This window comes from Bicyclus anynana, chromosome 17 (assembly GCF_947172395.1).
Source record: "Bicyclus anynana chromosome 17, ilBicAnyn1.1, whole genome shotgun sequence".
NCBI lineage: Eukaryota > Metazoa > Arthropoda > Insecta > Lepidoptera > Nymphalidae > Bicyclus > Bicyclus anynana.
The window spans coordinates 13463519-13487690 of record NC_069099.1 but is presented as its reverse complement, the minus strand read 5'-3'; the positions used below and the strand labels follow the sequence as shown (position 1 = coordinate 13487690).

Below are 24172 nucleotides of genomic sequence, written 5' to 3'. Positions count from 1 at the left end.
GTGATATGCGGGCGACGGGGGGAAAGACTGCACGGGTGTGAAATCGTGTGTGCGGGAAAGTAAGGTGCATCAGCCGTGGGTTTTTCATTCATCGCTACACGCCCCCCGGCCCGCGCGGACCATTGTGAGTGTTACAAACGAAGTCGCCAAGCTATAGCTTATAGGCTAATCCAGGACTAAACAGCTATTTCACTTACCATTACAGCATTCCCACAGCATAACACAAAGAGAGTACACGTCACTCTTCGAGCAAGGGTACACCAGACCATCCTCATCTGGCTCGAAGAGTTCAGGCGCTTGCCAGCGGTAGTGTTCAGACTCGGAGTACGCTTTGTAGTGCTTGGGCACAGCGTTGGAGGCGATGTAAGCCTCGGAGGACCGCTGCGAGATCAGGGGCTCGGATTCCGGTGTGGAATCACGAGTGTCTGGAATGGAAATATATCGATGGACAACTAACGACCGTTTTCAATAACCTATCTATCTAAGTCTCTATATAAGTTTTTTTTTTTTATTGAGAAAGAAAGAATACAATAAGGAACTTAAGCTAACTTATCCTAATAACTATACAAATCATGCCAACGTGGAATGGTGGCAAGAATACTGGCTGCATTTCCGTGCTGGACAGCCAGGCCGGTACTTTACGCAAAAAATGAGCCAGCCCTTCTGTCACCAGTCGAGACAACTAGCCGCGGTGAAATTATTCGGTAAAAATTTTTGGCACTGCGACCCCATGGCCCAAGAGTTTCCACGGCATAAGGTACAAATATGTAACTTTCTGTCAGAGAGGCATACTTGAGCCACTTACCGATTTCAGCTTTTTCTGCTGCGGCTCCCTCCCTTTCTTTCTCTAAAGTAAGGAAAATCTATCTTTCTGTTCTTATCTGCTTTTCAATAACCTACTGACAGATAGTTTGACTATGTATAGATAGCTTGACTGTAACTGATTGATAATCGAGGATAGCTATCTATCCGTTATCTTGGGTAGGTTATTGAAAACGGCCGTAGTCCATCCATCAATCGTTTAAAAAATTTGGTGTTGAACTGCACTATACGATTGTTTACTGAGGTCTAGATAATTTTGTAAAATGGTTGCAAATAAAAAAAATAAACAAACCTTGGCTGAATTTGTAGTGGGCTCTTGTCGGACCAAGGAACGTTTGGTACCTTCGGAACATTAATTAAATTTTCGACTTTAATTATCACTATTAAAATATAACATACAAGTAACTTAATGTTTCAAAAGTGCTTGTAAACCAAGCTTAAAAAAAACTCAAAATTCATTTATTTGAAATAAATGAATTTTGAGTTTCTTCCACTTACCAGTCAAATTGACGTACTTCGGCTCGGTGAGTAGTTCTGATACGGTTTCTTCAGTTGTTTCATGGCAGTCCGACCATACGAGTCCTAAATCAATACCACTTACCAGTCAAATTGACGTACTTCGGCTCGGGTGAGCAGTTCTGATACGGTTTTTTCGTTTGTTTTATGGCAGTCCGGTCATAAGAGTCCTAAATCAATACCACTTACCAGTCAAATTGACGTACTTCGGCTAGGGTGAGTAGTTCTGATACGGTTTCTTCAGTTGTTTCATGGCAGTCCGACCATACGAGTCCTAAATCAATACCACTTACCAGTCAAATTGACGTACTTCGGCTCGGGTGAGTAGTTCTGATATGGTTTCTCCAGTTGTTTCATGGCAGTCCGACCATACGAGTCCTAAATCAATACCACTTACCAGTCAAATTGACGTACTTCGGCTAGGGTGAGTAGTTCTGATACGGTTTCTTCAGTTGTTTCATGGCAGTCCGACCATACGAGTCCTAAATCAATACCACTTACCAGTCAAATTGACGTACTTCGGCTCGGGTGAGTAGTTCTGATATGGTTTCTCCAGTTGTTTCATGGCAGTCCGACCATACGAGTCCTAAATCAATACCACTTACCAGTCAAATTGACGTACTTCGGCTAGGGTGAGTAGTTCTGATACGGTTTCTTCAGTTGTTTCTTGGCAGTCCGACCATACGAGTCTTAATACAATACCACTTACCAGTCAAATTGACGTACTTCGGCTCGGGCGAGTAATTCTGATATGGTTTCTTCAGTTGTTTCTTGTTGGTCTGTAATGTGGTGCATGGTCCAACGTCGGCCAGCTTAGCCGTGACCATGATGCTCATACAATGACGTCTTTACTTCAGTTGTTTCTTGGTAGTCTGACCATGTGGGTCCTAATCCTAAATCTACTTACCAGTCAAGATTGACGTACTCCGGCTTAGGCGAGTATTTCTGATACGGTTTCTTCGGTTGTTTTTTGGTAGTCAGACCATATGGATCCTAAATCAATACAATACCACTTACCAGTCAAATTGACGTACTTCGGCTCAGGCGAGTAGTTCTGATATGGTTTCTTCGGTTGTTTCTTGTTGGTCTGCAGTCTGGCGCAGGGTCCAACGTCGGTCAGCTTGGCGGTGTCGTGCGCGGTGACCATGACGCTCATGCTGGACAGTTCCGTGTGCACAAAGCCCTGCATGCGAAGGAACACCAGCGCGTTGGCGATGTCCAACGCGTAGTGGACCGACGTTTGCGCGCTTAGGATGCGGCCCTGGGGACATTTTATTAATTAAATTTTTTTTTCAGTGATCAGATTGGTCGACTGTGAAATGATTTTTGATAGCAAAGGATGTTTTAAAGTGAAGGCACTCCTTGCATTAAGGAACTCTTTGTTCTTCTCATATTTCTAGCAAATCGCTTTGGCCTTTTATTGTTATCACTTATTGGTAGAAATTTAGAACGTTTATTTGTGTGAGCTTCTAGCCTATAGTGATTTATCTAATCTAATTGACGGTCAATTTCGCAGCACTGGGCCGTTTAATAAGAATGCCAGTTTCAAAATCCGTTGGGTGTTTTCAGAAGGTATTAGAGGGTAAACTGACAGATTTGGAAAACAGCTTATTTATATGTAAAAAGAAAACCTCTTTAATATTATTTCTTTTTAGTAATTTACTTTTTTTTTCATGACATTGTCACATTTTAAATATTCGATACATTATTGTTGACTTAACAGCAAAACATTAAAATTTTTATTAAAATATAAAGTAGATGTAAATAATAGCTTTGAATGTTGTTTGTATATTTTATTTATAGAAACACAAACAAGCTTTTATTACTACTATCACATTCATGTGAAATAATTATCATTATAAAACAACATTTATGCAACTATTTTACGAAAAATGGAGAAACTGAGGTTTGATTTTGAAGTAAAACCAACAAGTGATGGAAAATCAAACGCAATATGTGTAACTTCGATTGCCACACCTGATGGTAAGACTTTTAGTATACCAGAGGAATATCAGCCGGTAAATCTCCACCAAACAATTTATAATACTCCAAACTTTATTAAGGTAAAAAAATCCTTGAATAAAAGATACCAAACGAGAAAAGTCTGGATAACCTTAACTAAGGAAATAAAAGATATTTATTTGGATGCGGAGCAAAATGTACAATTTTATGATTTTTATCTCGAAGAAATGCTAAACTATTCCGAAATTATACCTAGTGGTTCACATGGAGTACTAGAAAAATTGTTAGAAAAAATGCTTGAAGAAAGACAAAACAAACCTGAAAATCAAAATTTAGGGAATATTGCAAAAGATTTCATGATTGAAAAATTCAATGGTAGAAACTCAAATGCTTATCAATGGCTAAAGGATTTTAATAAAGAATGTGAACGTTTTGACATAAAGGAAGATATAAAGAAAATTAAAGTTTTAAAAAATTTTATGGAGCAATCTAGTGTCGATTGGTATAGTTGTATGATAATGAAACATACAATAGAATCAAAATGGGACAAATGGGAAAAAAGTTTTTGTGAAACATTTGCAAACAAAGGATTGTCACCCATTAGATATGCTCTGTCCTTTAAATATCAAACAGGTTCATTACTCGCATATGGTTTAAGAAAAGAAAAACTTTTACTGGAAGTAAGGAAATCAATTGATACCGAAACACTTATTGACCTTATAGCGGTTGGATTACCGAATTATGTGGGGGATCAGATTGATCGAGCAGCTTTAAAAAGTACTGAGGATCTTTATTATGAAATTGGGAAATTGGAACACCTTGTAAGAAATAATAAATATGATAATAAAAACAGTATTTGCTCTGACACTAAATTAAATAAAAAGGAACAAACAAAACCATGCACCATATGTGTAAAAGAAAAAAAGGGGAAACGTTACCATTTAATAGAAAATTGTTGGTTTAAGGATAAAGATAAAACAGGAGTTGTTAAAACTGTAAATAACTCTGAATTGGAAGTTGAACTGAATGAAGAGAGTCCAAAAAACTAGATGTGCCACCATTAATAAAAGTAAAGTTACTATTGAATGATACGTTAGATATTTCTGGAATTTATGATTCAGGTTCGAATGTATCATTGATTAATGCAAAATTATTAAAAATACAGAAAAATGATAATTCAAACAATACCCAAATGGTAAGCTTGAAAACTATTAATGGTGAGAAGAAAACAAAAGGTATAATAAAACTTAAAATAAAAATATACAATATTGAAAGAGTTATGGATATCTTCGTAATAGATAATGAACATTTTAATTATGACTTTTTGATTGGACTAGATTGTATTAAAAACTTTAAGTTGATGCAAAATGAACAACTAAAAATCGTACAATTTAATGATCCAAAAGAAAATGAAGACATAAATAAATGTGAAGTGAATTTCAATGAACATATTGACACGGCAAATTTTGAAATATTGGTAAATCATCTTGATTTATCCCAACAATCAGAAATTGATAAGTTGGTAGAAAAATATAAACAAGTGTTTGCTAAGGATAAATATGATATCGGCACTGTACGGGATTATGAAGCACATATTGATTTAAGTGTAGATAAATATTGTTGCAAACGTCCTTACAGATGTACAGCTGAAGACAGAATAGAAATAGAAAGCCAGATATCAAAACTATTAAAAAATAATTTAATTGAGGAATCTTATAGCCCATTTGCTGCCCCAGTTACTTTAGCATATAAAAAAGAAGACGGTAAGAGAACAAGGCTATGTATAGATTTTAGAGAATTGAACAAAAAAAAATATACGCCAATTCTTAGGAAAAGTTAATTTTCATCATAAATTCATACCACACAGTGCAATTATTTTAGATCCATTACACAATTTATTAAGAAAAGATGTGAAATTCATATGGACTGCAGAATGTCAAGAAGCATTTGATAAAATAAAAACATTATTATGTTCAAAACCAGTTCTAAATATTTTTGACCCAGAACTACCAATATACATTTATACAGACGCTAGTATAAAGGGTGTAGGAGCGGTTTTGAAACAAAAAGATAAAAATGAGGATATAAGACCAGTTGCTTATTTCTCAAAAAAGTTAACTGAAACTCAAAAAAAGAAGAAAGCTATATACCTAGAGTGCCTAGCAATAAAAGAATCTATAAAATATTGGCAACACTGGCTTATGGGAAAAGAATTTATTGTATATTCAGATCATAAACCATTAGAAAACATGAACATTAAATCAAGGACTGATGAGGAACTAGGAGATTTGATGTATTATTTATCTCAATATAATTTCAAGATAAAATATAACCCAGGAAAATCCAACCAGGAAGCCGACTGCTTAAGCAGAAACCCAGTTTTAGAACCACACGAAAACAGAGATGATTGTTTAAAAGTTGTAAATTTAATAAGTCTACAAGATATAAAGAATGACCAATATAGAAATCAAGACCTACAAAAACAAAAACTTATTAAGAAAAATGGAATTTACTACAAAAAGAATAAAAGACGGGAAAAGATTATATTATCAGAAGAGATGAGCATAAATCTTATAAAAGATGTTCACGTTAGTTATTGTCACATTGGGAGGACCCAGATGATAAATAAATTAACACCATTTTATACAGCAAAAAATTTCATCAAAAACATTAAAGAAATGTGTGATGAATGTGAAACTTGTATTAAAAACAAATCAAGGAAGAAATCAAAATATGGTTTAATGTCTCATTTAGGTCCTGCAACACAACCTTTTCACATTGTATCAATTGATACCATTGGTGGTTTTGGAGGATCACGATCAACAAAAAAATACTTACATCTTTTGGTTGATCATTTCACAAGATATGCTTATATTTCTACATCAAAGACACAAAGCTCCACAGATTTTATTAAACTAATGAAAAATGTTACAGAAACTTACAAAGTAGATATGGTATTAACAGACCAGTACCCTGGTATCAATTCCAAGGAATTCAAAGAATTTCTGAACCAGGAAAATATAAAAATGATTTTCACTGCTGTGGATACACCTTTTTCAAATGGACTTAATGAAAGGCTAAATCAAACATTAGTCAATAAAATAAGGTGTAAGATTAATGAAAATCAGAATAAAACAGCATGGAGTACAATTGCGCAAAAATGTGTAGAAAAATATAATGAAACAGAACACACTGTTACGAAATTTGCTCCAAAATACCTTTTACAAGGAGAAAATGTGAATATTTTGCCAAATGAACTGAAATCAAGATACACTAAAGACGATCTAGAAAGAGACAGAAAACTAGCTCTGGAAAACACACTAAAATCTCACAATTATAATAAAAAAATATTCGACCAGAATAGGCAAGAATATAGATTGAAAATAGGAGATAGAGTATATGTAGAAAACGGAAATCGTTTAAATAGAAAGAAAACCGATGAATTAAGAATTGGACCGTTCAAAATTGTACAAAGGATTTCCAATTCAATCTATGAAGTTGATACCGGCCACAAAAAAGCGGAATCAAACTTTTATCATATCACAAAACTATATCCTGTTCTTAATGAGAGAACAATTATAAATTAGAGAACATTATTTAGATAAAGTTCTTTTTTAAGGGGGGGAGATGTAAAAAGAAAACCTCTTTAATATTATTTCTTTTTAGTAATTTACTTTTTTTTTCATGACATTGTCACATTTTAAATATTCGATACATTATTGTTGACTTAACAGCAAAACATTAAAAATTTTATTAAAATATAAAGTAGATGTAAATAATAGCTTTGAATGTTGTTTGTATATTTTATTTATAGAAACACAAACAAGCTTTTATTACTACTATCACATTCATGTGAAATAATTATCATTATATATATACTACCTTTAAAGACATATATAGCTTAGAGGAAGACAAGAATAAGTTTTAAATCACAAATTCTAGTGTTTTTAAAGAAATGCTTACCTGTACATGAAGAATACCGAACAAAGAGTCATTACATCTCTCGCAGATGATGTGAATATTGTTCTGCACGTCCGGATACAGTCCCATGAGTAGTATGATGTTTGGATGGCGACATTTTCTGTAAAGAACAATAATATTCTGAGTTATTAGGATTTGTGGAGATTCCCACGCTGATCCTAAGCCTACTTAAGGTGGCATTCTTCATTAAAAAATTAAAAAGAATAGATGCACTATAATAATGTCCGGGACATACATGGATTTAACTTTCCTTATCCAATGCACCCCCTAATGAGAAACGAACTAGGCACACGGCATAGTGTGCATAGTCTGACGGCCTCCGTGGCGCAGTGGTATGCGCATTGGATTTACAAGATGGAGGTCTTGGGTTCGATCCCCGGCTGGGCCGATTGAGCTTTTCTTAATTGGTCCAGGTCTCGCTGGTGGGAGGCTTTGGCCGTGGCTAGTTACCACCCTACCGACTAAGACGTACCGCCAAGCGATTTAGCGCACCAGTACGATGCCGTGTAGAAACCGAAAGAGAGTGGGGTTTCATCTTCCTCCTAACAAGTTAGCCCTCCTTCTTCTAGCTTCCACCTTTGATTGCATCATCACTTACCATCAGGTGAGATTGTAAAGAATAAAAAAAAACACTTTGCTGAAGACCAGACTAACTAATACAGTATGTCCCCTTGAAGTAACGAATTCCATACGCCCTTCTAGCTATTTTAATGTTCCATGCTCTTCTCTTCTCTGTGCTCAGTCACAGAGAGCTCTCCTACTACTGACCTCAGTATGTTTATCTCCATGCACTGTTTCTTCCTGACGTGCTCCACGGTGACCCCGGCCAGCCGCTTGAGCTGCACGGGCACCACGCCCCAGCGGCCCTGGCTCCAGCTCTTGCTCTTCTCTGTGCTCAGTCACAGAGAGCTCTCCTACTACTGACCTCAGTATGTTTATCTCCATGCACTGTTTCTTCCTGACGTGCTCCACGGTGACCCCGGCCAGCCGCTTGAGCTGCACGGGCACCACGCCCCAGCGGCCCTGGCTCCAGCTCTTGCTCTTCTCTATGCTCACGTTCAGACTGCACGCGCTGGCTATCGGCAGACCGAACGCGCTTGTGTCACTCTGTTGGACAAAATTTTAAAGGTAAGTTACAAATAAAAAGCTAAAACAAGCTAGATTTGAAATGATAAATATGCACTAAGACACTCACAGTAGGTGATAAACTGTTGTCTGTGACAACATTTACACTAATATTATAGAGGGGCAAGATTTATATTTTGTATGTAACTAATAAAACTCAAAGGTTAATGGACCGATTTCAAAAATTCCTTTCCCAATTTAAAGCTATCAGGGAGTAAATTTAATCCCCGTATTCCCACAGGAATGAAAACTGAAACTGCGAGGTTTTGCTAGTACCTATGAAATACAAAGGAATTCTGGCACCCTTGAATGAACGGCGGTCGATATTTACATAAGTATACCTATAGATACAACAATTAGATAGATATATTTCTGTGATCCCCATAATTGTTTTTTTTACCTTGTTATCATCAGACTTGCTCGTGTTCAAAGACGGTGCCTGTAAGAGCTGGTCATCAGCCCACTGGTCCAGGTGCTTCAGTTCGCTCATCACCTCCCACAGCTTCTCTTCACAGCTGTCGTTCTTCTGACTTCCAGAACTCTGACTAGACTCCTTCGCGTTCACTCCATCTACTTCCTCGTGGTCGCTCACTTCTTTAAGATTAATGTGCAGGGAATTGTTTCTGTAGAAGAGCGGTGGAGACGGTGGTTGGTCGTCTTTAAAGTCTATCTGCTTCTGGACTAGAAAATCCGGAGATCTTTGGGTGGAATGTCTACTTCTGCGCGGCTCAGAAAACGACGCACCGAACATATTTCCGGGCATAAAGACCTGGTTTTGAAACAGGAATTGAACGTTCGGGACTCCGTCGAAGACTTTCTCTTCTGAGTGCGCATTTCTGGTACGCTTCTGGGATTTCTTTTTGTATTTTATCGCGGACTTTTTCTCGTAGTTGAAGGTAGCGTCGGGGTCCCCGGTGCAGTCTGTGCAAGAGACGGGAAGGGAGTGGCGACCGCATTTCTTCTTGGTCGGGGTCTCCAGATCCTTGCTGCCTGAAGAGCGTCGCGCTTGGAACTCCGCTAGGTCCCGTTTGTACTCCTCGGTGCGGATGGTCCCCTGGTGGGACGGCTCGTTGGGAGTGGGAGACGACGGCGGGGTTATGTGAGCAGTTGTGGTCACTGTTACGCGTTCCCTGCAACATAATAATAATATCATAACACTGTCGACCCAGCGCTTAGTAGTAGTAGCTTATTTAGCTTAGTAGCTTAGTAGTAGCTTATTTTAATGATCGACAAGCACCTTCTCTCCTTTAGGAGATGAAATGCGGACCTTAGACCACAGTGCTCTAACGTAACTTAAGGAGCTTTGGGCGACGGGTATGTACAATAGGTACAAAGGAAACTTTATGACGCTTTTCATCATCATGCGCAATGCAAAATTTTAGGTATCAGTTGGAACGTAGCGACGTTGCACCCCACACACGCTTCTCTGCTACCCGCCGTTGCCTCACGCGTCTTTCCGAGACCTACCTTACTTATTTATCGCTGCATCTCAATTAAATCGTAATGTAGAATGTACCATTCAGATTCTATTCTAATAATGAATAGGTAGACTATAGCTTAAACCGGTAGTGTTAATGTTACCGCTTTATATTGCAGCAATTAATTTTATATCAACAAACACCTTTACTGCATTACGTTAATAATGCTCGGATATATTAATTGCTTCCTACATAACATGACTTGAGATTGAGAGGAAACAATTAATCTTTATTCTTTGCCAAATACTGCAAAATTAAACTATAGAAATAATAACAACAAGTAAATAGAAATGGCATATCCATCATCATCATCATCATCATCATATCAGCCGATGGACGTCCACTGCAGGACATAGGCCTTTTGTAGGGACTTCCAAACATCACGATACTGAGCCGCCTGCATCCAGCGAATCCCTGCGACTCGCTTGATGTCGTCAGTCCACCTGGTGGGGGGTCGGCCAACACTGCGCTTACTAGTGCGGGGTCGCCATTCCAGCACTTTGGGACCCCAACGTCCATCGGCTCTTCGAACTATGTGCCCCGCCCATTGCCACTTCAGCTTCGCAACTCGTTGAGCTATGTCGGTGACTTTGGTTCTTCTGCGGATCTCCTCATTTCTGATTCGATCACGCAGAGATACTCCTAACATAGCTCGTTCCATCGCCCTCTGTGTGACTCTAAGCCTTCTTATGAGGCCCATAGTTAGCGACCAAGTCTCGGAACCATAGGTCATCACTGGCAACACGCACTGTTCGAAGACTTTTGTCTTCAGGCACTGAGGAATTTCGGACGAAAAGATGTCGCGAAGCTTCCCGAATGCAGCCCAGCCGAGTTGGATTCGACGGTTCACCTCTTTCTCGAAATTGGACCTACCTAACTGGATCATATGTCCTAGGTATATGTATTCGTCTACAATTTCGAGTGCAGCGTTCTCAACTATAACTGGGTGGAGCGATACATGAGCATTACACATTATTTTTGTTTTGCCCATGTTCATTTTCAGGCCCACCTGTTGAGAAACGCTGCTGAGGTCATTGAGCATGGTACTAAGGTCATCCAGAGTCTGTGCCATGATGACTACATCATCCGCGAACCGCAGTTGAGTGATGTACTCGCCATTGATGTTGATGCCAAGTCCGCTCCAGTCCAGAAGCTTAAAGACGTCTTCCAGTGCGGCGGTAAATAGCTTCGGAGAGATCACATCTCCCTGACGCACTCCTCGCTGCAACTGGATTGGCCTCGTAGTCTGATCCTGAATACGGACTGACATAGTGGCGTTTTCGTACAAGCACTTCAACGCTTGGATATACCTGTAATCAATTCGGCATCTCTGCAATGACCTTAGCACAGCCCAGGTTTCCACCGAATCGAAGGCTTTCTCATAGTCCACAAACGCTAAGCAAAGTGGCTGGTTATACTCGTGAGTCTTCTGTATAACCTGCCGCAGCGTATGGATGTGGTCTATGGTACTAAAGCCTTTTCGGAAACCGGCTTGTTCGGGAGGCTGGAAGTCGTCAAACCTATTAGCGAGACGATTCGTAATGACTCTCGAGAACAATTTGTAAACATGGCTTAGCAGCGAGATGGGTCTGTAATTCTTCAGCAAGGTGTTGTCACCTTTTTTGAAGAACAGAACCACCACGCTCCTATGCCACGCCTCAGGCGTCGTGCCCTCGTGAATGACGGAATTGAACAATCGCTGAAGGACTTTAAGTATCGGTTTTCCACCCGCTTTCAGGAGTTCTGCTGTGATTCCGTCCTCACCTGGCGCCTTATTGTTCTTCAGGTGTTTGAGAGCCACACTAATCTCGTATAGGCTGACGTCCGGGATATCTTCGGTATAGTGTCGGGTCAACTTGGCTCTGGGGTCTTTAGCCAAATTGGCAACAGGCTGCTGAGTAGTCGTGTATAGCTGTCCATAGAACTTCTCGACCTCACTTAATAACTCGGGCTTGGAAGAAATTAGATTACCGTGTTCGGTCTTCAAACGCGTCAGCTGCCTCTGTCCAATAGACAGATCTCTGGCGAAAACTTTCGAGCCTCGATTATTTTCAATCGCATTTTTAATACGCTCGGTATTGAAATTTCGCAAGTCGCTGGTTTGCGACTTAGAGATCTGTCTACTGATTTGTCGGTATTTTGACGCATCTGCTGAAGACTGTAATCTCATTTCTTGCCTCTCTTCCATGAGTTTAAGTGTTTGGTCCGAGAACTTTTTGGTTCTTTTCGCACGGTGGGTCTTATAGAACTTAGACCCAACGGAATGGACAGTTTCCACGAACCTGTTGTTCAGATCGTCCACAGTTTCGCAATTTGCTAGGCAATCAAAGCGGTTCTGCAGTTCTAGTTGAAAGGACTCGGGGTTTTGAATATGGGCACGAGTAGGTCGGAGCGTAGACTTCACCAGTCGATACCGTTCCAGCTGAATGTTGATATTCAACGTGCCTCTAACCATTCGGTGATCGCTACCGGTTTTCACCCTATGGATCACAGAAACATCGTTGAATATTTGCCGTCTGGTAGACAAGATGAAGTCGATCTCGTTTTTCGTGGAACCATCGGGGCTCATCCAGGTCCATTTCCTATGTGGTGGCTTCTTGAAGAAGGAGTTCATCATAAAGAGGCCCTCCTTCTCCATGAAGTCAGCCAACATTTGGCCCCTATCGTTCCGTTGCCCATATCCAAATCGTCCCACTTTCAACTCTGAACCGCTACGTTCGCCCAGCTTTGCGTTAAAATCCCCCATCACAACATTGTAATAAGAGTTTGAGGCATGTATGGCTTTAGAAATATCCTCATACAATACCTCTACCTCCTCGTCGGGATGTGTCGAGGTCGGTGCGTAAACCTGTATAACCTTCAACGAATACCGTTTGGTAATTCGGAGGACCAGGAACGCTACCCTGCTCGACACACTCTCGACATTTACAACATTGTTCACGAGGGACTTGTGAACGATAAATCCGACACCACCCTGGGACTGTTGGTCGCCCTCCCGGTAGTAGAGCATGTTGCCGGATTCAAGGATTATCGAGCCCTCCCCCTCTCTTCGGACTTCAGACAATCCTATGATATCCCAGTGCAACTTGCTCATAACTTCTTCCAGCTCGATGACCTTTTCGTCGGACCTCAAAGTGCGTGCGTTGTATGTTGCCAGGTCTAGTCGTCGGGGTTGGCAGCGGAATCTCTGCCGGAGATTCTTAACACCCCTTGCCCCGCCGTTACCATAACCGCTGCCAGAGCCAGGAATAGCGGGGCTGCCGGGGACTAGGGGCTGTGTTTTGTTTTTGCCGTCCATACAAAGTTTTGCCCAGTACTGACCACGCTGGGCATGCGGGTTGGTCAGCGCAGTGCTAGATTACTCGCGCCGGTGTCGCTGCTGCCCGACACCGGCCTGAGGCATTTCGTAATCTAGCCTGTGGGAATGGATATACCGCCATTCGTCGGTCGCCAGCATATCCACTCAAATATAATAGGGACCAGTGTTACCGACGATAAGTTAACAACACGGTCTCGAACCGCCAGCATCTAACGGCTCCATGCAACCTGCTTGATGTTCCTCCGTCTAATAGCTCTCGAAAACTTATTTTGAGAGCCTCAACCTAACCAAATAGTGGTCGAGGCTTTCAACTACACCCCCGATACCAAAGCCGATTGTAGATCTAGACGACTTACATAGAGAGAGGGAGAGAGAGAGAGAGAGAAATTGAGGAGACAGAAGCAAATTGGCATCCTTTTGTTGTCGATGTCCAGTCGACTCGCACAAAACGTTACGCATCGACGTTTCTAATAAGAACAGCGAAGATGTGGAATGCCCTTCCGGCTTCTGTGTTCTCTAACACTTATGATTTGTGCACCTTCAAGATAAGAGTGAATAGGCATTTTCTAGGCAAGCGCGCTCCAACTTAGACCGCATCATTGCTTTCCACCAGGCATGATTGTAGTCAAGCGTAAGACTATTATGAATATAAAAAAAAAGACCTAGATCTCCCCACAATAGCCCAATATATGAAACAACTCCCGAAAAGTTATTAGAGAGAACCGCCACCCACCCCAACCAACTAGTGGTTGAGATTAGAGGCTTGCAACTACACCCCCGATTCCAACGCCGATTTTAGATCTAGACGACCGACAATACTTCCCAGGCAATACAAACACAAGAGCCCCGATATCTGGTTGACGAGGTCACCCAGACGTGGGCTAAAACACACGATCTCCAGGGCGCCCAGACTGATACACTCAGACCAAAACACCCTTCTAGAACGGCGCTCTAAACCGAGGTACGAGTTTCAGAAGAGAGTCGTTCCACACACATCTTCTGCTTCTGCCTTCGGGCCCCATCAGGCCCCATTTCTGCGCTCGCCCAAAACCCCCGGTGACGCCGCCGAGGTCCCATTAAGGAGCCTACGGCACTGGGGTTCAGCCATCATTGAGCTTTCCGGTGCGGGGAAAATCTATACTAATATTATAAAGCTGAAGAGTTTGTTTGTTTGATTGAACGCGCTAATCTCAGGAACTACTTGTCCGATTTGAAAAATTCTTTCAGTGTTAGATAGCCCATTTATCGAGGTAGGCTATAGGCTATATATTATCCCCCTATTCCTACGGGAACGGGAACCACGCGGGTGAAACCGCGCGGCGTCAGCTAGTTACTTATAAGAAAGAAAAGCACACTATATCACAGCTCGACCCAAGCTCGCCTCTAGGCTAACCACTAACCATTAACCAACCAGTCAGTACTTGCCACTTCTATCGCCATGTCATTAACATATCTACGGCTGAATCCAAAGTGATGAGCATATAAAGTAATTGTAACTGCATGTTGCATGTCCACCTGACACACTTGTGCACGCGGATGGGCGGAACGGATCGACAATACAACACTGGTGACGTCACCGCCACCGGCAAACGGCTGCGGTTTAGGAAGTGTGCACACATGGCCGGTTTCTATAATAACTCAATACATTATTATAAAACACGGCTAAAACACACCTGACACAACGCCCGAGTATGTCGGATTAGTTTCGAACCCGTACGGGGCCCTTAGTCATGTTATATACGTTTTTTATTTTTTTTTATTTTTTACAAGTTAGCCCTTGACTACAATCTCACCTGATGGTAAGTGATGATGCAGTCTAAGATGGAAGCGGGCTAACTTGTTAGGAGGAGGATGAAAATCCACACCCCTCTCGGTTTCTACACGGCATCGTACCGGAACGCTAAATCGCTTTACGGTACGTCTTTGCCGGTAGGGTGGTAATTAGCCACGGCCGAAGCCTCCCACCAACCAGACCTGGACAAATTAAGAAAATCTCAATCTGCCCAGCCGGGGATCGAACCCAGGACCTCCATCTTGTATATCCACCGCGCACACCACTGCGCCACGGAGGCCGTCAAAACGTGTTTAGCTCGCGCCGCAAAAACCAACTCATGACTAATGCCGCATAAGACATTGTGTCACGTGAGTTTTAGCCATATTTTATAATAATACATTAGCTGTTATTATCCTTCAGACAATAATGAGATTAAAATGTCTGTCTGTTATTATAAAATAACTGTGCTTTCTCAAGTGCCAAGTTATTTCTACGACACTAAAACGATTTTTTTTTTAATTTTTGTCTGTCTATTTGTCCGGACTTATCTCTGGAACGGTTGAACCTATTTTAATAGGGGTGATATACAAAAAAAGATTATTGAGCAAGAAACAGGCTTCTTTTAATCCCGGAAACCCTCCTGAATCGGAAGCGGGATTTGAGAAAAACTGAATTTCACATAATTACGACGTACGAGCGTTCTCATGTATATTGTTTATACTATACTTACTTAATAACTACGAGTAGATATGATTTATATTTTTATTACTTTTGTCTTTATTTTGCCAGTTTTAATTTAATTTTATTTAATTTATTTGATCCGTTTTATTGTGGATAGCAAACACGTTGTCTGCACCAAGCCTTATATGACAGGTATCGAATTCAAAGCTTTCGGTTGCAAAAAAAAATATCCGATGATATTGAATACGTTTATCCTATTGTGATTTTTATTTTAACTGGGTCAAGTAATTATTTTTTGCAATATAATATGACTTAGACTGACTTAGAATATAGTATAGTTGTTAAACTAAGAATACCTCAAGTAATTAATATAAATAATTATTTAAAATATTAATCAAAAAATATATAATATATAGATTATAGATCGAACACAGAACCTCCATTTATGTAAAATTAAAAAAAAAATCTCAATGCCACCGTATCCACCGTGGGATAATCGCGGGTCGCACACCATCTAACTGGTTATTGTGCCCGTTTATAGTTCAGTTACTTTTAACTATTTCCTTCGCGCCGATTAACTTTGAACCAGCCTCGGTTATGAGCGAGTTCAACCGTGAAACCTTCTTTCATTTATCTCAGTAATGTTTACGAGCAATGACACTTTGGAAACATTGTATAATTGTTACTTAAGTTAAAATAAAACTGGGTTACGATACAGATGATGTGGACAAAGACTGCCACTAACTGATTGCAAAATTGTGTGGTGTCAGCTTACATTTAATGAGAAATAGAATGAAATTGTTTGTTATTAAAAAAAGGAATTTAAACAGACATCCAGAACAGAGATCAAACCTAGGACTTCCTATGGCCGGTTCCTATGGTGGCCGGTTCCTATAATAACTCAATACATTATTTAATTATAAAACACGGCTAAAACACACCTGACACAACGCCCGAGTATGTCGGATTAGTTTCGTACCCGTACGGGGCCCTTAGTCATGTTATACGTTCTTTTTTTTATTCTTTACAAGTTAGCCCTTGACTACAATCTCACCTGATGGTAAGTGATGATGCAGTCTAAGATGGAAGCGGGATAACTTGATAGGAGGAGTATGAAAATCCTCACTCCTTTTCGGTTTCTAGACGACATCGTACCGGAACGCTAAATCGCTTGGCGGTACGTCTTTGTCGGTAGGGTGGTAACTAGCCACGGCCGAAGCCTCCCACCAGCCAGACCTGGACCAATTAAGAAAATCTTAATCGGCGCAGCCGGGGATCGAACCCAGGACCTCCGTTTTGTAAATCCACCGCGCATACCACTGCGCCACGGAGGCCGTCAAAAACTTTACACGAAGCTAACAGTCTAGCCACATTATTACTCATTGTGTGTAAGTATGTGTGTATGTTTGTTTCTCCTTTAAAATCCAAAATTAATAAGAGATTCCTTTTATTAAAAAGCTATCCAGATCACTATTTAAATCAATTCGATTTAGAAATAATGCATAAAATTACAACTACCAACGTTACTCAATGAGACTCAAATATAAAAACCGACCAAGTGCGTGTCGGGCCACGCGAAGTGTATGGTTCTGTAGATTAAGTTAGCACTTTAATCTCTTATGTAATGCACAAAAATACCGATAACGATATCCACAATATAGGTTAGAAGATAAAAAATTCATCCTCACTTTGCATGTAGGGAAGGAACCCCAAAATGTTTTTTTTTCTAAATTTATATTTACCACTTTATAAACGTAATTAATAATTGTACATACCAAATCTTATCTTTCTAGCTTTAATAGGGTCTGAGTTATCGTTTTCCAACTTTCGATTTCCAATTACGTTTTTTAAGTTGGTCGACTACAACTCTTTAAATAGCAATTACTAATTAGCCGTTATAGTTTTCCTTGTAATTTCATTATATATCCTACTTTCGTAAAATTTTTCACGTACTTATCAATAAACAACTGGAGGACACTTATTATTTTAAAAATCCCTTAATCGAAATACGTTGGTAGAAGACCCCTCACAACTATTAAAGACCCATCCAACGATACACTATGAAGGTTTTACATGTAGGGAAGATACCCTAAAAATGAATATTTTTCAAGATTTTATTTTACGACTTTGTTTACATTTTTAATTTATATATTCATGTTAACATGCTTTTTAGTAGTAATAGTCTCTACGCTAAACCGCGGACGGACGGAAGTACATACGGCCATGACGAAACTATAAGGGTTCATTGTGGACTACGGAACCCTAAAAACAGTATTTATGTACCTGTTCTCTATGCAGTCGAGAATTAGTCATGAGTCATGATCTCGGCCATGACTAAGCCGGTCACGATGTGCTCTGAGACCAAAGCCTCCGAATCCGATCTCAGATTCTCATAGTCGGTCAGTAATGGAGAATCGATTCTCTTCATTAAGCAGGGCCGTGTTAAGCCATGCAAAGGCCCTTTGGCCACACTAGATTTTTAAAAGACAATATAGTGTGGCAAGTACGTTGATGACACTCCCATGATATGCGGGCGACGGGTGGAATGGCGAAGAAATGCGGTGCATTAGTCGTGGGTTTTTCATTCATCGCTACACGCACCCCGGCCCGCGCGGAGCATCGGGTGTGATACGAAGGAAGTTCTAAGTAAGCTTAGTAGCTAGTGTGGAGGATTTTGGAGAGTCCAAACCACAGGGATTGACGCGTAAATAAAACACGTAATTTCTTGTAAATCGAGTAGATGCGTTCGCTTGTCGCTTCGAGAGAGAAGTGGCGTGATTAGTCTCTACATCTCCTCTCACGCACCCGTCGGGGTGTGGGGTTAACGGTTTCGAGTTAAACTCCCTGCCGTGGTATCTGCCGCCAGCCGTTAAAACAGCGATGGGTCGTTGGGTTGGCTTTTAGCCGAAGAGTGTGGGCCTATAGGCTGGTAGGCCGGGAAAAGGTTGCTAATTGCCACCGCCAGGTTGAACCCGCTTGTGGGAGGCCCGGCGGTGACAGAAGTGGCACTATGTCACTGGGTGGGAGGCGGAGCGGGTCGTTGCCCGGGCTGCGTGCGTAGAGCGGGAGTCTATTGGGCGCTGGAGCGCGGCGATCCGGGCGATGCCCTGTACGATGTCCGCGGTAGGGTCGCGGCCTTCCCGGACGGCATTGAGGATCAGTTGCAGCACTTCGAGTGCTGCGACTATCGCGTCGTCGGCGGCTGTCGTTGGCCGCTGGGCTGTCTTGGCGCTGGTTCTGGTGGCGGCGCTGCTGGCCGCGACGTAGTCCGTCGTGGGCGCTGCGCTTGCCGCCTCAGGCTCAGGCGTAGGCTGCTTCTTCTTCCTCCTTGGCTTCTTTTTCTTTTTAGAAGCATCGGGGCCTCCGGGCGCGACCCGCGGTTTGGGGTCGTTCGCTGGAGTCCTGATTGTGGCGCTGGTTTCCTGTGGCGCTTTTGCTCGACGCTTCACCGTAGCCGCCACCGTGCCCGCCTTTTTGTTCCGCGCCTCCCTGCGGAAGACCGGGCAGGCGACGTGGTTGGCTGGGTGGGCGCCGCGGCAGTTAGCGCACGTGGCCGGCTCCTCCAAGGGTCGGGGGCAGCTTTTCGCGCTGTGTCCGCCTCCACAGCGGACGCAGGCTTGCTGGCGATGACAGGCGTATGAGCTATGTCTCCAACCCTGGCAAAAATGACATTGCGCAGGGCCTTTCCTGCCTCTCCAGGTCTCAATTGTGATGCCGGGCATATTGAGCAGTTCTTTGAGCTCATAGATCTGCGGCAGTAGGTTGGGCGTGCGGCGCAGTTCGGCGAAGAAGATGCAGCCCGGTCTGCCGCTCCTTGCTCTGATGGGCCTCACATACTCCGCTTCATACCCCTTCAGTTGCAGGTCTGCGGTGATCTCTTCGGGGGTGGTGTTCACCGGGAGTCCTCGTATGGCGAATTTAACTCGGCGCTCGGCAGGTAGGGAGTAAGAGAACCATTGCAGGTTCTCCTCTTTCTCTATCTTGCCGAGGTATCGCTGTATTACTCTGTACTCGGTGTCGTCACGGGGAATGAATTTAATTCCAGCGCCGAACGGACGGGCGTTGGGATTTGCATTCAAGAGTCTCTTGATCTCCTTGAAATGCCGAGCCCAATTGGGGAATTTCTCCACAATTAATGGCGGGTAACGGCGCGGAGTTTTACCTGGCGGCTTCGGTGGCGCCTGGCTAGCGCTCGATGGGCCGGCCGGAGGCGTGGATATCCGGGGCGGTGGCGTGGCGCGCGCTCGGTCCGCGTACGACGGCGCGTGCGGCGGTGCGTCGCTCGTTGCGGAGGGCGGGCGGCTGGGCTGCGCGCTGCCTTGCTGAGGCGGCGCCGGCGTCGGGGAGTCGCTCATCGCTGAGGGCGGGCGGCTATATGTCTCACTAGCCGGGTAGGATAGCGCGGGCAGCTGGTACTCACTCGTGGCGGATGCCATAGATGAGGTACGGGAGCGCGGCGGTATCGCTGGCGGGTACAGGCTGTAGCAGGGCGGGAGGACGAGATGTGGGCCAGGGGTAACCCTGAACCGCTTCGTCTCATAGTCCTCATCGTCCTCCTCGGAGTCCTCCGTTCTAGGCCTCCTAGCATGGGGCCTGGCATCTGGTTCCCCGATCCTTTGATCGGCGAGGCGGTTTACAACCGCGATGGCGTGCAGCTCTTCGTAGGTTAGATCGGCTGGCGGGATCATCACGGCATCTTTTTGTGCCTCTAACCGAAGCATAAGGTTGCGGCCTCTCTCTTTTTCGTACTGCGGAATGGTTTGTTCCGCTAGCAGTCCCGCGTTATAGAGGCGTTCCGAGATTATAGTCTGGGCCTCTATAATTATGGGCGACTTCTTTTTTGTTTCAGGCCGGCTCGAAGTGGGCGGCGTCGTCTCTGAACCAGGGTCGCAGTCCAGGCTTGGCATGGACGGGCCGGCGGACGAACACAAACTCACTCCGGTGGGATTCGCACTACACTCGATAGCGTCGCGGGCGACCGGCGCCACATTACCGCAATGTGGGGCGGCGCGATTGCGAAAGCCACTGTCCGAGGTGGCGGCGGGCTCTGCGTAGTAAAATCCGCTAGTAATAGCTAGATTGACGTCACGGGCGAGCGCGACGAGGTCGGGCTCGCTGGCGGGCGTGCGCGGACGGTCGGGCGGCCCGGCGCGATCCGACGCGGCGTGGGCCGCGGGCAGCGCTCGGGCGCTCGGCGGTCGGTCGAACGGCGGCGGCGGTGCGGACGCGAACTGAGGCGCGGCGGGCGCAAACTGCGACGCGGCGGGCACTAATTGTGGCGCGGCGGGCACGAACTGCGGCGCGGCGGTGTACGCGGGCACTCTGGCGGGCGGCGCGGCGCGCACGGAGCGAGCGGTGACCGAAGCCGAGGTGGCGGCGCTCGGCGCCAAGCTGTGCACACGCTGCGACGAGCTGGCACTATGTAGTGCCGCGCGGGGCGCGTGTTGCGACGAGCTGGCTGACGGCGCGGGGCGCGTGGCGGCGGCAACGGCGTGCGCGGGCGCTCGGCCGGACGGCGCGGTCGCGACTGAGCGCGGCACTGCGCCGGCGGCCGGCGGCGCGCGAGCCGAAGGTGGCACGGTGACAGCGGGGGCTGCGGCGGGGGGCGGGTCGTCCCTCGTTGCAGCGCGGGTTCTTGGGTCTCTCTGGTTAGGATTTCTCCCAGAGTTCTTCGGACGCAGATCCGACCGCGAGGTCTCGCGGGGGAGCATCTCGTCGCGCTGCCCACGGTCTTCAACGAGGTGTGAGACCGGACATCTTGTTCTTGAGACGATCTACTCCGCGATATATCGCGGGCGAAGCTGCGTTAGGTTTATAATAATAAACCGCGGCAGGTTCTAGAGCGTATCGAGGCACGTGCGCGTCCGACGAGTGCGACACTCTGCGTGATTAGTAATTGGGGAGCCGAGTTTTATTGCTTTACAAGCGCTCGCATACTCTATTGTTTATTACAGCAAATACAGAAATAGTAAAAGGGATGAACTTATGGGTTAAACAAAGATAGATACAAACAAGGAAGGCAAATCAGACAGAGATAGCAATATTCTAAACTTATTATGTACATGAGCGCCGAGCAATTCGGAACTGACACTATTATGGAGTTATAACTACAGGAAATAAAACTCAAATAGCTTGAACGTTTATTCGTTTCTTATATCTATAGGTATAGAACGTAAATTAAAGAGTAAACTAGCTATTTACAATATGATTTGTGAAATCTGCGCGCATTAAGAAACTATTTATTAACTATCGTTTAACTACCAATACACATACTTATATTCATATTAAGAATAGTCTTTATCTTACATCAAACAATCTTTAACAGTCTCCCCCTCGTGCGAAGGTGCAGACTGAAGCACTCTATTTAGGGAAAAAGATTGTTGTAGTTATCAGACGGGATATGGGTCTCTTCTATGATACTGGCACTGATGCGAATCTTTCTTCTTGTCCATGCTAGATTTCTGATGGCTAATACGCAATTTTCTAGGATTATAATATCGATTTTGATGAAAACCGTGACTATATTAAGCCGAAGATTCTTTTTGAGCATTTTGGTTTCTCGCAGGTTTAGTATTTCTGTTTTAAAGCTATTTTTATTTTTTTTATATTGGTGTGGTACCTGGGCTCGTAATTTTAATATTTGTTGATCATAATTTATTGGTCTGTTACTATTCGTTTTACAGTAAACTTGATTTTTCTCTATTGCTTTTATTACAGCTTTCTTTGGTTTTTTAATTAATGTTTTGAAGTACACGCAAGTTTGTAGGAATTGGGCTGAAATTCGTGGATGTGCCCAAGATAAGATTCTTCTAGGGTATGATATAGATATATCAATGCATCGGTTTGTAGCTGCTATCACCTTTCTTTCTTTGATTGTAGATTCTGAAGGTTGCTGGATATGATCTTCAAACCAATTATTAAGCTTACACTTGAGATTGGTATTCATAGACCATCGATAATTATTTTGATTGAAATTTGGCAGTGAACTTTTTGTGTACTCTAGTTTAATGTTGAGTAAGCCATTGTAGGTTGTTTTCCAGTTAGTTGAGGCGGCATAAATAGTATTGTTTGCATCTACAAAAGTGTGCAACTCCCCCTCGTTACGGAAGTTGGTACACCATGGCCTATTTAGTTTATGTAGACTCTTTAGTTTTCTTGAACATTCGATCCAGTTTTTGATTGATTGTATGTTGTCATTGCGGTCTGTTTCTTTACACGTTTTTATGGTTTCTTTTTTTATTACGATTCTTTGAATGTGGTAGTTGTCTAAATAATGGCAGCGTTGTATTAAGTTTACGACGTCTAGGTGTTTGACTTCACGTTCTTTGATGTTGGCATAATTTTCAAATATTGCTGAGTAAGGTGATCCTTCGGTTATTAATAATGTTATCCGGTAATTTTTAGTTTCTTTATCTATTTCGGTACTTTTCCGTAAAGAGCGTAGGTTGTTTCTGTCTTCCGTATGAATTAAAGTATTATTAATTATTTCTTTAATGTTGATTACTACTGTGTCTTGAATAAATCTCTTAAATATTCCGCAAAGTGGTTGTTGCAAGTACAAATCGTTCAAATTCTTGCAATTGAAATGTTCATCGGTAAAAGCAACAGTCGTTTTTCCTTTCAGCGAATGCAATATATTAAAATGTGATAGGTACTCTGTTTGTAGCCAGGTATGTTTTATGGTGTCTAACTCAGTCAATCCACACAATAAATTTTTAATCCTGTAGGTATATTCCATTTTAAATTCATTGCTATTGTTGTTTTTATCTTTGAAATACCGTAGGTTATTAGAATTGTGTATTGTCATTGCTTTGCCATTTGTTTTGCGTAGGCCATAATTAAATTTTCCTGCAGGTAAGTTGTCTATTGTTTTTTCTAAGTTGGTTAGTGTTCTTTGTTCCGAGTAATTTGTGGATTTCTTTTGTGTTCCGTCTAATGAGCTTAGGCGGTCAGAGTGGTGTTTTATTATATCATCTTTCTCTTTTTCCAGCTTTATTTCTTTTATAAGATTTACAAATACGGGTTTTGAAGTTTCTAATTTGCGTCCATGCAATATCCAGCCAAGTGAAGTTAACGATGCCACCGGTTTTGTTGGATTACCGGCTTTTAATTCTCTCGTGACGATTAAATGACAATTATCTTGTCCAATGAGAAGTGAAGGTGGAATTGCGTCGTATTCGTCATAAATTAACTGTTCGGCTATTTCATCTAAGTGAGGGCAATCTTCTAAGTCTTCTTGTTTAATGGATTGTGATGCAACGTTAAGTTGTCCAATAGTATGAGCTTGTAGAGTTTGAAATTGTCTTGAAAATAGACCTTTAATTTTGATTTTAATATGCATAGATAGTTCTGTTGTAGTTTGTTGTCCGCTCACGCTTTCGATTGATAAATTTCTCTTCGCTCCTTTGACACCTATGCGTTTGGCCACTTCATCTTTTAATAGAGTTACAGACGATCCTTCATCTAATAATGCCATTACAATCTCTGTGCCGTGTGGTCCGTACAGTTCAACTG

The 24172-nt window shown here is 42.7% G+C and overlaps 1 protein-coding gene across 1 annotated transcript in view; it reads right to left on the bottom strand.

Moving 5' to 3' along the window:
* The window catches only part of LOC112046372 (uncharacterized), a 65409-nt gene that overhangs the window by 19650 nt on the left and 21587 nt on the right, over positions 1 to 24172 (bottom strand). Inside the window, exons 2-6 of the mRNA XM_024083003.2 lie at positions 8807 to 9536; positions 8207 to 8388; positions 7264 to 7381; positions 2356 to 2599; positions 198 to 425 (exon numbers count right to left, since the gene is read on the bottom strand). Of these exons, the coding sequence (XP_023938771.2) occupies positions 198 to 425; positions 2356 to 2599; positions 7264 to 7381; positions 8207 to 8388; positions 8807 to 9536 (1502 nt within the window). The remainder of the gene's footprint in view (positions 1 to 197; positions 426 to 2355; positions 2600 to 7263; positions 7382 to 8206; positions 8389 to 8806; positions 9537 to 24172) is intronic.